This window comes from Mustela putorius, unplaced genomic scaffold, assembly GCF_011764305.1.
Source record: "Mustela putorius furo isolate JIRA1106 unplaced genomic scaffold, ASM1176430v1.1 tig00003932_pilon_pilon_pilon:0A:0A, whole genome shotgun sequence".
Lineage (NCBI taxonomy): Eukaryota > Metazoa > Chordata > Mammalia > Carnivora > Mustelidae > Mustela > Mustela putorius.
Genome location: NW_025422077.1, coordinates 8,829,701 through 8,842,995, shown reverse-complemented (window position 1 = coordinate 8,842,995; position 13,295 = coordinate 8,829,701). Strand labels below are relative to the sequence as shown.

General features: G+C 40.5%; 1 protein-coding gene across 4 annotated transcripts in view; it reads right to left on the bottom strand.

Moving 5' to 3' along the window:
- The window catches only part of FAM149A (family with sequence similarity 149 member A), a 63,920-nt gene that overhangs the window by 17,199 nt on the left and 33,426 nt on the right, over positions 1–13,295 (bottom strand). For all 4 annotated transcript variants that reach the window (XR_006603487.1, XM_045069440.1, XM_004757791.3 and 1 more), the window contains exons 2-8: positions 10,390–10,500; positions 10,000–10,138; positions 7,453–7,595; positions 5,587–5,712; positions 4,761–4,931; positions 3,745–3,935; positions 2,800–2,954 (exon numbers count right to left, since the gene is read on the bottom strand). Coding sequence is in view for 3 of the 4 variants with exons in the window: in XM_045069440.1 (XP_044925375.1) it covers positions 2,800–2,954; positions 3,745–3,935; positions 4,761–4,931; positions 5,587–5,712; positions 7,453–7,595; positions 10,000–10,138; positions 10,390–10,500 (1,036 nt within the window). In the remaining variant the exon portion in view is untranslated. The remainder of the gene's footprint in view (positions 1–2,799; positions 2,955–3,744; positions 3,936–4,760; positions 4,932–5,586; positions 5,713–7,452; positions 7,596–9,999; positions 10,139–10,389; positions 10,501–13,295) is intronic.

The following is a 13,295-nucleotide window of genomic DNA, read 5'->3' as shown; positions in this document are numbered from 1 at the left end:
GCAAAGAAAGGCTACCCCAGCTCCTAACTGGGCTGTTGCTTCGGACCTCTTCTCTTACCCCAGCCTTCATAGCTGGCTCTATGTAGTTGCCTTGGGGGCTGCACAGAAGCCTGGAAAAAACCCAAACACCAGATCTCCAAGGCTTACATTTGAATTTCAGTTCTAACTGCTTCCTGTTAGGTGGTCTTGGAAAGATGACTTTGTTCCTGGAGTCTTAATTCCCTAATCTTTAGGTTGAGGATAAGGACACATACTTCGTATGAGAATTAAATTAGATAACACTGGTGGAAGCATGAAGTGAGGGTAAATAATCATGATTTCCCTATCTGGCCCCATGATATGGCCAACTGGGGTGGAAAACAACATTTAGATTCAGGGAAACGGGATTTCTGAAACTAGAATCATATTCTAGTTGGAAAATAGATATAGCAACCACAATCACATTTCCCCCATGATGAATGTTAGAAAAAATGTTAAAGGAATAAAGTAAGACCTGTTGTAATTACTGCTAGAATGCTTTGACTATTTCAAAACAGGCTCTAATAATATTTCATTTTTACTTCCACCTTTGTTGTCCATTCTTTTTCTCTTAACATTGATCCAAACGAAAACAACAAATTAACTATAAAAAAAAAATCTTCAAAACCCATCCAAAGCTATAAAAAGAAAATGCGTGTAGAAAGCCCTTTAGATTTAAAAATTTCCATATTTCTCAAGTTTACTTATATTGCCTAATACTTAAGGTTCTTTCCTATGTTGTCATCAGCTGCCCATTTTTATATGATTCATACTGCATATTTGGACATGCAAAGTGGGAAACACTGTTGAACCTGCCTGAGCAGTTAAAAAAGTCCAAAAAAGGGGCACCTGGGTGGCTCAGTGGGTTGGGCCTCAGCCTTCAGCTTAGGTCATGATCTCAGGGTCCTGGGATCGAACCCCACATTGAGCTCTCTGCTCAGTGGGGAGCCTGCTTCCCCCTTCTTCTCTGCCTGTCTCATTGCCTGCTTGTGATCTCTCTCTCTGTCAAATAAAAAAAAAACCAAAATCTTAAAAAAAAACAAAACTGTTTAAAAAGTCCAAAAAATACAATAAATGGTAGCAGCTCTGAAAGTTTATTTGGAACAGCAGAAGCAAAGAAGGTTTGCCATAAAGCCCTTATGCTACAGAGGAAAACAACCCTATGAGGCATTTATTTCTATTTTAAACTTCTGCCCCCTGGACCTTACACACTATTCTGTGTTCTTCCAGTCTTGCAAAGAGCATCTGTTTGCTCCTGTGTTAGGTGCATATTTTTGTCTCTGCCTTGAATATCTTCCTTTCAGGCTTACTAAATCTTACCTATCATTTAGGATTTAGTTCATGTATCACTCTACTTTACGGAGGTATGCTGCTTTTCCCCTGAGCCCCATGGCATATATGAGGTAAAGGACATCAAATTACAATATGTAATAGGATAGGATAGGATAGGATAGGACAGAACATACAATTTACATCTGGTTATGATGAAAGCTAATGCTTACTGAGCACCTTCTCTACACTACACGTTGTACCACATGTCTTATTTCCTTTCCTTCTCACACATATCCTGACCAGGTCAGCTTCCTGACCACATATCCCATAGATAATGGGATGAAGGCTTTGATTCAGGATCACAGAGCTAAGAAATTGTGACGTCAGACCCTATACTTGTAGTCGTACAGCTCAAACTGTCATCCACTCTACGATCTACTGACTACCTCATGCTGCCTGTGTGCGTACGTGTGTCATAGCATTTGGCATGGCTTGACTCCCTCCCGCTAAACTGTATGTACCACAAGACCAGGAATCCTGTCTTACCCTTTTGCTCTGTTCCCCCACATAGGACGAGCTGTGCGATACATAAAGTCTAAGCTCCTTAGCACTACCGAAGGTCTCCCATGAACAAGCTCAGCCTTTCCAGCCTCACCCTCCACCAGATCTTTGACTAAGGAAGCAAGCTGAGAAAAATGTATTGCGTGCTTAGCATGTACCAGGTTCTGTGTTAGGTGCTCGTACCCATTCATACGATTCTATTCTCACCACCCCAGCATTCTCGCCTCTACCCCCACTCCGCCCAATCACTGCTCTCTAAACGTGACCCCTTCATTCCTTCATACCTCTGCCTGGCCTGAAATGACCCACGCAGACTTCCTACCCATTCAAGACCTACTAGTTTCTTCATGTTTCTGCTCAATGTTCACCTCCAACCTAAAAGATCAACATTTGAGCCCTAGTCAGGATGACTCATTCTCTCTGTGATTCTCCTGAGGCCTTGTTCGGCACCTGACTCACACAATGTATTGCCTGCGACTTGTATTGTACCTCTCCTTTGACTAGAACGGGGACCATGCTTTGTTCAGCTATATATCTCCTCAAAATACCTAATACAGTGCACTTTAAATATAAACTCAATAAATGTGGGATGAGCCCAACATATTCTCACTGACTTACTTTATTTTATTTTTTATCATTTTGGTGGGAAGACCGGAGAACTCTACAACCTTCAAATTGGCTAGAAATGTTGAGAAAAGCATTTTTTTTCCTCTTAAAAAATATGGAAACAGCTCCACAGCTCCAAGCAGGTCAGAAGTGTCAAATCTGAGTGTCTATCCTCTATTATAGAATATGGCGATGCTCCTCACTTCATGAAAAGAGCATTTTTTAAATCTTGGCCTAAATGACAAATGGAACCAAATATTCGATAACAGAATAGCACTCAGACAAAACCAGCCAGAGGCAAAGATACTGAAGGAAAGAGAGATACTGGTCGCAAGCCTCTACCTGAGGTGGATTGAGGTGAGAAGCCAGGGATACGCTTCGGGTTTCAGAGCTTCTGCCTGGGGGGACACTCGGCGCATCAGTGTTAACACGGGACGTGAGTATCAGTGGAGATTTCTTCTCAGCTACTTTCAATTTTTCTTTCTGTTTCTTTCCTTCTGTGTCACCAAAATAAAATTTTTTTTTAAATTAAAAAAAAATCAGTATTATTAGGAAACATGTAATCGAATATATGTACTTAAAATTCACAAAGAGAGTCTAAGTTTTTCAGTTACGGTGAGTCTGCTATGGCCGCCGAACCCTGCAGAGAGCAGAGACCCCAACAGAGCCATTTGCTGATGTGAGGCTTTGCATACACACACGCCTATCATTTCAGTGATGGGTAGAAAACTAGGGATTATACACAGGGGCAAGAACAATTCTTGGTATTTTATCATATCTCAATCCTCTCAGTTGGAAAAAGAATATATTTAAATTAACACGAGGAGTACCCTGTTGTACAAACGGATTCTGTGACATTAGCCACAGCCATTTCTAGGATTTATTTTTTCTCAATTTCAAGTAGTTATGAGAACCTTTTATAAGGTTAAATGAAGTGATTATTAAATTACCTATGTTTCTGTTTTGCTTTACAGTTGTCATAAACAATTAAAAACCAAACTCCCATTATTAGAGAAGTTATTCTAAAATTTAGAGTTTTAAAAAGTAACTTTAACTTCTTTCTTGTGGATTTCGATGTCATCGTTGCAAAGTGCATATATATTATTATTATAATTCAAAAAATAATGTCCTTTTTGAAGGGATTAAAGATCATTTGTGAATAAGGGAAGAAAACCTGCTTCTCTTCTCACCTGATCATATCCTAGGTACAAGCTGGGTGGCCACACAAAACTGAGCAAAAAGAGTCTTTTTTTCTTCTTGTTAGGGCTAAATGCTGCAAATAAGTACCTGTGAGTGTAACTTCCCAATTTTTTCGAATCAGCTCTTCCAATATCTCTACCACACTTTTCCAGACGTGATCGAACACTTCGGCGGCCACCGCATCTTTGATACAGTCGTGAGGAGAAACGGGCGGAAGTCCGTGTTTCCACCACATCCTGTGGCGGTGAGGGGTTTTTTGTTCAAGACGTTCATCGTCACTAAGAACAAGCCACAGTAATTATTAAAAGTATCAATGGTTAAAGTTAAAATAGTGCTATCTACTTCTTTATCTCACGAATATGCACACCCATGTATATTATACTGTATAAACATAACTTTCTTTTTAAAATGGCACATTGTTGGGACACCCGGGTGGCTCAGTGGGTTAAAGCCTCAGCCTTTGGCTCAGATCATGATCCCGGTATCTTGGGATCGAGCCCCGCATCGGGGGTCTCTGCTCAGCAGGGAGCCTGCTTCCTCCTCTCTCTCTGCCTGCCTCTCTGCCTACTTGTGATCTCTGTCAAATAAATAAATAAAATCTTTAAAAAAAATAAAAAAATTAAAATGGCACATTGTTACTTTCTGATGTACCCGTTTTCGATCACAGGCAACTTTTTATTATTTAGTTTTTGCAGCGTTTTATCAAAAACCAACTGAAGTCTCTCTATTTAGTGCAGAGACTGGGCCTTCCTAGACCTTTGACCTTCTGGGCAGCAGCCTGTGTCTCCTCAGGGAATGAAGGCAACCATGAGCCTTGTCCACTTTCACCAATATGGTGAAGACAATTCTTGCTTTCTAGCTCTACCATGTTGTCAAAAAAAAAAAAAAAAAAAAAAAAAGGAAGCACTGATCTAGCATAGAAATAACTTTCTAGGAATCCAATAGGATTCCAAGAGCTTCTGGGGGTGTATTACTCTCAGAAGAATGGAAAATCTTTGGGGCAATTAAAAAATCATTAAACACTAAATGAGCATATAATCAAAATAAATTCCAAGTAAATTAATAGTATTGTACTAAGTCAATGTCAAATAAATTCTATTTACTCTTCTTTTCTGTCAAAAGCAAAATATTCTTCAATCTTTCCATCTACGCCATAAACCTCTTCTTGCAGGGGTGAGTCTGCCTTCAGGTCAGCAACCCCTGGGCCATCAGGGCCTGGCAGGGCAAGGGCTGAGCACGCCGTAGGGAGTATTTGAGAACCAGAGACATACAACCTGTGGGGAAAAGCAGATCCTCCATGAACATTGAAATATATTGCTTGCATGATTTGGGTGAGTCTTTAAATAAAGTACAGAATCCCAGACCCCCCCCCAAAAAATCATTGTTTATTACATTTGATAAAATCGTATCCTTCAAAGAGACATTTTAACACAGGCAACATTAAAAAATTTTAAGGGCCTCCTAACTTAAGTTACTCTATGAGTTTGCATCCCTTTCCTGTAATAAGATGATATCTTGGCACAGTCCCAGATATGTGTGTCTGGCATGGAGGATTTATCAAAATCTGTTGGTAAGCAAAAGAAAATGGGATAGAGCTTAATTTCTTCTGCTATTGGATTGGAGCCTAGGATGGATCACAAGGGGTCAGGTTTTCATTTTGCATCTAGCCCACCTTTCAGAGTCTTTGAAACAAAGTTCAGAACTTAACTTCCTTGTTATCGTATTACACACACTCTCCATCATCATCACCATCATCATCAATCTAGAATTGGAAGCATCTTGGGGAACAAATGCTCTGTACCTGCCCTTCACTGAAATCTGAGCTTCTGAGTCAGTGGAACCAAGGCTCATGGCTAAGATAGACATAAAAAAAAAGTATAACTAAAATGAAATTAAAAATACTTTCAAAAGTAACTTATAGGAACCTACTCTCTGCTGTTGTGGTTGTGTCCACAGGCATCTGAGAAGGGTTTGTGGACCACGACACTAGGCTCGCTGCCCTGGAAATGTTGGAACCCTTCATCAGTTGGCACGATGAGCTGTCTTCCTAATACTCTGCAAGGTACAAAAAGGAAAAAAAAAGAACTTACTCATATTTTTGGTTGGAAAAAGGAAAAACTCTTTGCAACGTTGGAAGTCAGATGACACAATATTTCGAAGGCATGTGTATAAAGTGATACGGAATAGACTATTAATGTGAGAAGCACAATGGTGTCAGAGAGAAAGCATAGGTTTGACGAAGAGGGACAGGCTGTTCTTGCTACTGATGAAGAGATCTGAGGCAAAATTCTCAGGCTCTCTCAGCTACTGATTTCATGTGTTTGTTGTTTGTGCATGAGATAAAGCAATAGTTACCTGGAGGACTGATGAGTGGTTTAGAGATAATGTGTATCAGATTCGGACAGCGAGGGTAACGCTGGGTGCATAGGAGCTTCTCTATGTTAACTAATATTTACAAAATGAATAAAACTATACAAATATATATACCTGGCATATATTCCTTGGTCTTTTCTTTTTTTTTTTAATTTTACATTTTATTTATTTATTTGAGAGAGAGAGTGAGCATGAGCAGAGGGGAGCAGCAGAGGGAAAGGGAGAAGCAGACTCCCCACTGAGAAGGGATCCAGACGCAGGACTCGATCCCAGGACCCTGGATTTGTGACCTGAGCTGAAGGCAGACCTTAACTGACTGAGCCACGCAGGCACCCCTCCTTGCAGTCTTCTTTTTCCAACATCCTCTCCTTCACTTTTATCTTAACTATATAAGACAAGAGGGACAGGACAGGTCTGAGCTCCTGGCTTTTGGGTAAGTGCCCCATGCCTAGAAAAGTAAGCGTCCACAATTAATATCGGGTGGATGTATTAGACTCTTCAAGACAGGGGGCTTATGAAGGACTGAATAGAAAGATTTAAAGACTACTTTAAGATTTTTTTTAAGTTGCCTAGTTGAAGTAACCAGAATATCCACCTACATTTGTATGAGAGCTCTAATCTATGCTCCCAAATGCAATACAGAGGAACTTCTGATAATGGAGATGGATTTTTCTCCTAAGTGGGTTTGGCCAAATCACTGAAAGAGGAAAAGCTCTCCTTCAGACCAAGTCTATGTTCTCCACCTTTGATATGAAAAGAATAAGTGATCCTGGGGCGCCTGGATCAGTTAAAGGTCCAACTCTTGATAACAGCTCAGGTCTTGGTCTCAAGGTCATGAGTTTAAGCCCTGCACTGGGTTCCTCACTGGGCATGGAGCCCATTGAAAAAAGATAAATTAAAAAATAATAATAACAACAAATAAATAATTACATACATACATACATATATATATATAAAATTCCAGAGGGATTAAAAAAATAAGTGATCCTTCCTACGTAAGGAATCTTCAGTAGTTAGAAGATTCATCTATCCATTCATTTGGCAAATAGTTACTGTGTTTCTCCTCCAACTCCGGCCCCCGATGGAGGACTGTCCTCAGCTCTGAAGACTGACGACTTGCTCACATACTAGTGAATATGAAGGTAAAGGATCGCTTCTACCACTCTTGCCTTTGTTACATACGTAATGCCTTTTTGAAAATGAGCTAGATTTGCTTCTCATGAGTTAAGACGCACTTGGATACCTGGAATGTTCCAGTATTTCCTCACACACCATTTCAAAGGCTGTGCTTTCTTAGTAAAGACATGTGACCTGGATACGTATTTTGACTGGGCAATTGCTTTCAGTCAAAATATACTGATTGTATTAAAGAGGCCAAGAGTTCCAGAACCCATTTCCGAGAGTTACTCTGAACTTCCCTACCTCAGATGGAGGGATCTTCTTGCCCACTCACTGCATTCCGCCACGAGATTCTGAGTCTGAGGGCTTACTTTCCCTTCAAATAACATTTCCTCCACCTCCCAGAATAACTGCTGCACTTTCTGTGCATTGGCTTTGTCAAACTCCTGAAATAGAAATGGCGCATTTTGTTACAAGACTGAAAGTTGTAGAAACACAGCCTTCATCATCATTAACACTTACGAATTTAAAGTGCCCGTTATATAAGAAGAAATACGACATGATAACAAGACCGTGGACTTTGCAGTCAGACATGGCAGTGGCCCAATTTTTACTCTTCTGGGAAATTACATCCCACTGTTGAGATTCGGATTCTTTAACTGTTAAATAGAGATAATTTCTACCACATGTATTATGAGACTTATTTGAGATTTTTATATAGATATAAATAGAGGTAAAGGTACACATATTGAAAGACATCTATATACTCACATGTACACATACCTACAATATCTACATGTATACATGTACACAGACATAAGTCCCTCATATAGTTGAGCGTGACACACTTAAGCACAGCTGCAAAATACCAGCTTGTTTTTCTTCTGATAATGATATAATTGAAAAGGAAAATGACTTTTATTTTTATTTCTTAATTTATTTTTAAAGATTTTTAATTTAGTTATTTGAGAGAGAGAGAGAGAGAGAGAGAGCATGAGAAGTAGGAGGGTCAGAGGGAGAAGCAGACTCTCTGCTGAGCAGGGAGCCCGTTGTGGGACTCGATCCTGGGACTCCAGGATCATGACCTCAGCCGAAGGCAGTCGCCTAACCAACTGAGCCACCCAGGTGTCCCAAAGAAAATGACTTTTATATGAAGGGCCATTTCCCTTCTTTTAATGAAGAGCCCTGGCCAAATTTTCTTTTAGGGTTGTGTGAACCTAAAATCTAATCCACAACTTCAGAGCAACAAAATGCACATTCATTTTTGATACACCTGATCCAAGGTGGTCAAACCGGATTGATTTTCATAGAATGATACTTAATACTTTTTTGTTTTGCACCTTCCATCATATTGATACTATACCAGATGCCCAGACAGCAGGGGAATTGAATGACCTCTTCTAAAAGGCGAATCGGGTAAAAAACTAATAATATTTGCCTCTGCGGAGGGGACAGGGTGGCTGAGGTGAGGAAAAGGGCTGACTTTCAATTTCCTCTCTTTTGGCTTTTGATGCTTTTTGCAGCTATTACCTATCAAAAAAGTAAGTTAAAAAGTTTTTAAATGAAAAGCAATTGTAGGGCCTGAAGGCATTTCAGTTGTTCCATAAATGGAAGTCACAAGAATCTTTCTGGAGAATTACATAAAAACATCTACTGAAAGAATTGCAGAATCGGGAAGGTATGAAGCAATGGTCTTCAGCCTTCTTCCTACCTGCAGACCCGGGAGTGAGGGTGGGGGCTGTTTGTCACAGGTGAGCTAGTCCCACCTTGTTGGAAAAAGCCTGAATGGTTTGGAGCTGACTCCTTCCAGGGTCCCTCCTGCTGCTATGGGAAGCCCTGCTGTTACACACACACCCTCCCCTGCCCCCGCCTGAGAAAGTGGGCCCATTGGTGCCTTCTAAGTGGTGAACCGTTTTCAAGAGGGCAAAGGAAACCAGAACACACACCAAAAAAGTGCAGGAGTCAGAGCATCCAAGGTAATATAGTGGAGGTTCTTACGTAACCACACGGGCTTCACAAAAGGTTGGGTCCCTATTCTCAGGAGTGCTTGAGGGGATAAAGAGGCAGGAGCCCATGGTTGGTAGAGTGCCCAACGAAAGCCTGAGCTGGAGACTCAGGTCCACAGAGCTAAGAATCCCACTCCCACAGAGAATGAAAAATAGGGTTCAAGTTAACAGCTTCTTCCAGGGTGAGAGGGGAATGTAAGAGATCTGATTTAGAATATTGGGGGGAAAGTCCCCTAATTATGGTGGTTTTGTACAATTTTTACTTCTCCACATTTTCTCTTGTATTTAAGTTGCTCATTGTCAAAGTCTGTCCTGAATTTCCAGTCACAGATATGACACCTATCTATGTGATCATATACAACATACTAGGAGGAAGGGGCTGGGAAGTGGGGAAAAAAACTAAATTATCAACAGCTATGACTCTGGGTTGTGTAATTATGAGTGATTTTTTAAAAAGATTTTATTTATTTATTTGACAGAGAGTGATCACAAGTAGGCAGAGAGGCAGGCAGAGAGAGAGGAAGGGAAGCAGGCTCCCTGCAGAGCAGAGAGCCTGATGCGGAACTGCATCCCAGGACCCTGGGATCATGACCTGAGCCAAAGGCAGAGGCTTAACCCACTGAGCCACCCGGGTGCCCAATTATGAGTGATTTTTGTTTTTCCTTATCTTATATTTTTTAAGTTTTTCCATGTTGTGATATGTAAACACATTCATAGGGATAAACGCATATGTGTGTAATGGGTAATGCGTTCAAAATTGGTAAAAAGATTATTTAAAAGTAAGAAAGCAATTCCTCATTATCAACTGTGATCACAGAATTATGTAAAACGGGTTGAGACATACATCATCTCTCCAAGAGTAAATGGAGCTCCTCTCAGTTGATAAGCCAGTGGTAGAACTCCGCGTCCCAGACCCCGACCAAGAGCTGTGGGCGCCTGCAGGTGTGGCGCTACCGCTTGATGGGAATGACGACCCCGATTCACTGGAGAGACAAACATAAGCCATGTAAAGACCATTTCCTGGGAAGAGATTAAACTGGAAGTGGTTTTACTTCTCTGAGCCGATCTTAAAACTGATTTTAAAACATTTAATGCCGTAAGATTTCCTTACACTAAAAATGAAACTGCTTTTTTTATTTTACTCTTAGAAATGCAATCCTGATTTTGCTCCCTATACTCACTAGGAGTATGTTTTGATTTTGCCATCTGAAGTGGGCAGTGCGTTCATTCTTACCAGGTATAAGTATCAATGGCTTTCTGCACATTGCTTGTAAAATGTGTAGGTAGAGGATCTTTGTTTTTCACAGCCAAACTTTGCTTTCCAGAGCCTTCTGACAGTCCTCTTCTGAAAAATAAAATAAATATGAAAAGAATATCTAATGTAATACTTTTATTTGTGAAAACTTTTAAAATGTTCTTCTGCATAGTTGCTCTTCTCCTCAGGTCATGTCCCCCGAAACACACATGTTCGCATGTGCACGAGCCCGCACCCACACCCACATCCCCCCGCACCCCATAGGCCTGGGGCCTTACTACTCTTATTTTTCCTAGAACAAGGTTTCCATGAACTTACATGCTCCTTTATGTAAAACAGGAAAAAAGAAAAAAAAACCCAACAACAATTTTTTTGTGACTTGACCAGACTCTTAAAAGTTGCCCAAAACTCTGGGCAGATACAGCCTCATCCCAAGGCAAATGCAACATGAGCTGGATTTCAGTTCCCACTTGTTCTTTGACCAGTGCCCAGTGCCCTTGTGATTACAAAGCAACCAGCCTTACAGGAAAAAAAAAAAAATCAATAATTCCATATTAATTCTAAAATATATTAAATTCTCTATAATCACTAAACATATGAATGAATTGAAAATATGACTGAAACAGGGGCACCTGGGTGGCTCAGTTGGTTAAGCGACTGCCTTCGGCTCAGGTCATGATCCTGGAGTCCTGGGATCGAGTCCCATGGGGAGTCTGCTTCTCCCCCAACTTCCTCCCCCTCTCATTCTCCCTCTCTCTCTCTCAAGTAAATAAATAAAATCTTAAAAAAATGTGACTGAAACACACAAGCAGTGACTCATTTTAATTTGATGCCATTGTTTGGCTTGTAGCCTGATGTGCAGAGAGTTTTAAAATATGAAAATTAATTGAAAACTAACACAGAAGAAATCTCAAAATTTTAAATAAAGTAGGAAGCCTGACTGGTATATGGAAGTTAGTGTTAATCATTAAAATGCCCTCTCAATGAACCTCTTAAAACATTTACTTCCCTCTTAGTCAAAGTAGTTTCCTAACATTTAATAGTAAACACCTTGTATTCTTTTATAGAAATAATATTTTCCCACACAAATAACTCATATTCTATATTAACTGAAGATATGGTAGTTATTTGGGGAAAAAAAAAGTTAACTTTCAATGTTTCTAAGAGGGATACCACAGTAAAATTCATTAAAAAAGTTTGCTCTGTCATTGCTGAAAATGATGCCTAATTGGGGCGCCTGGGTGGCTCAGTGGGTTAAAGCCTCTGCCTTTGGCTGGGGTCATGGTCCCAGGTACCTGGGATCAAGCCCCGCATCGGGCTCTCTGCTCTGCAGGGAGCCTGCTTCCCTTCCTCTCTCTCTGCCTGCCTCTCGGCCTGCTTGCGATCTCTTCTGTCAAATAAATAAGTAAAATCTTAAAAAAAAAAAGGGTGCCTAATTTACAACACTTGTATTTCAGAACGTAAATGGAGTTTTAAAACATATTAATAAAGGGAATAGATTCTGTCCTTAGTTATGTACTTATAGTACTCCACAACAAAGGAATTTGAAACACAAGTTAATTACTACAGAGGGTAGCAAGACCTCTGCCTTCCATGTGTATGCCCTGTATGAGAGAAGAACAGAATCGTAGAATTTTCTTCCCTCCTTATTGCTCATATGTCTTTTAAGTCCAATCAAGCGGTTCTGAGGATAAAGGTGCTAAGAGAAAAGAATACAGGACAAGCTTTTATGCTAATAAACTGCTTTACGTTTGGCCTTGTTTAGTTGCTTCAAAACCATCAATTATTTATCATCTCCATGTGACTCAATAACTCTATAAATAAACAGACAAACAAAAAGCCCCACTTATGATGAAAAAAGAGACCTTAGCTAAAACCTACATCAACAAGAGCTGCTTTGAGCATTAAGAAATATGTGCAGGTATATGCGTTAATCTGCTTATTCTTGAGAGGTTTTTAAACCCCAGGATGGTGAATTAAAATAAAATATGTTCCTTCATAATAATCTGTGTAAGTGGGGCACCTGGGTGGCTCAGCCGGTGAAGCACCTGCCTTTGACCTAGGACATGATCCCTGGGTCCTGGGATGGAGCCTCACATCAGGCTCCCTGTTCCATGGGAAGTCTGTTTCTTCCTCTCCCTCTGTCTGCTGCTCCCCCTGCCTGCGCTCTCTCTGTCAAATAAATAAATAAAATCTTAAAAAAAAAATCATCTTTATAAGAATAACAAAGGTAGCTTAGAATCCTGCTTTGGCCCTGATAGGCTAGTCCCTCCAAGCAAGTTGCTTCTCCTCTCCTGGAGCCACTACACACATCATCAGTAAAGCAGTGACAATGCAGTCAACGTTGTCCTACAGTTGCTGTGAGACCTCACTTAGATCACGTGTGGAAAGTATCTGTGCGATCCATGCTGGGTCGATCAGGCTTCTCCTGCCGTCTGCTATCTCCTGCCGTCTGCTATCCCTACCACCTGTTCCTCGACGAAAACACTGAGCTGTTTCTTTGAACCTCCTGCAGCATTTCATATCATATAGATCTCTTTCTGGCCCTTAGCTGTTTATTGGGATGATTCTGACACTTGATTATTATTATTTTTTTATCAGCAGCACCTAAAGGAGTGCCTGTCACCTACTAATGCTTCAGGTTCACTGAAAGAATCAACATGTAAAGATTCAAATAGTGAGTCAAACAAAGACCACGTTTTACCCTGTGAATTCATGCTTACTGCAAAAAGATTATGTTGTGACCAGACACAAACATACTCTTCCAGTTCAAGACATCTCTGGCGATGTGTTGGTCCTTTATAAAGGACCAGAGTTCACAGCTGTTGGGGTAACTGCTATCTGCCAAAATGACTTTTACAACTGAATGGTTATGATGAGGGAGC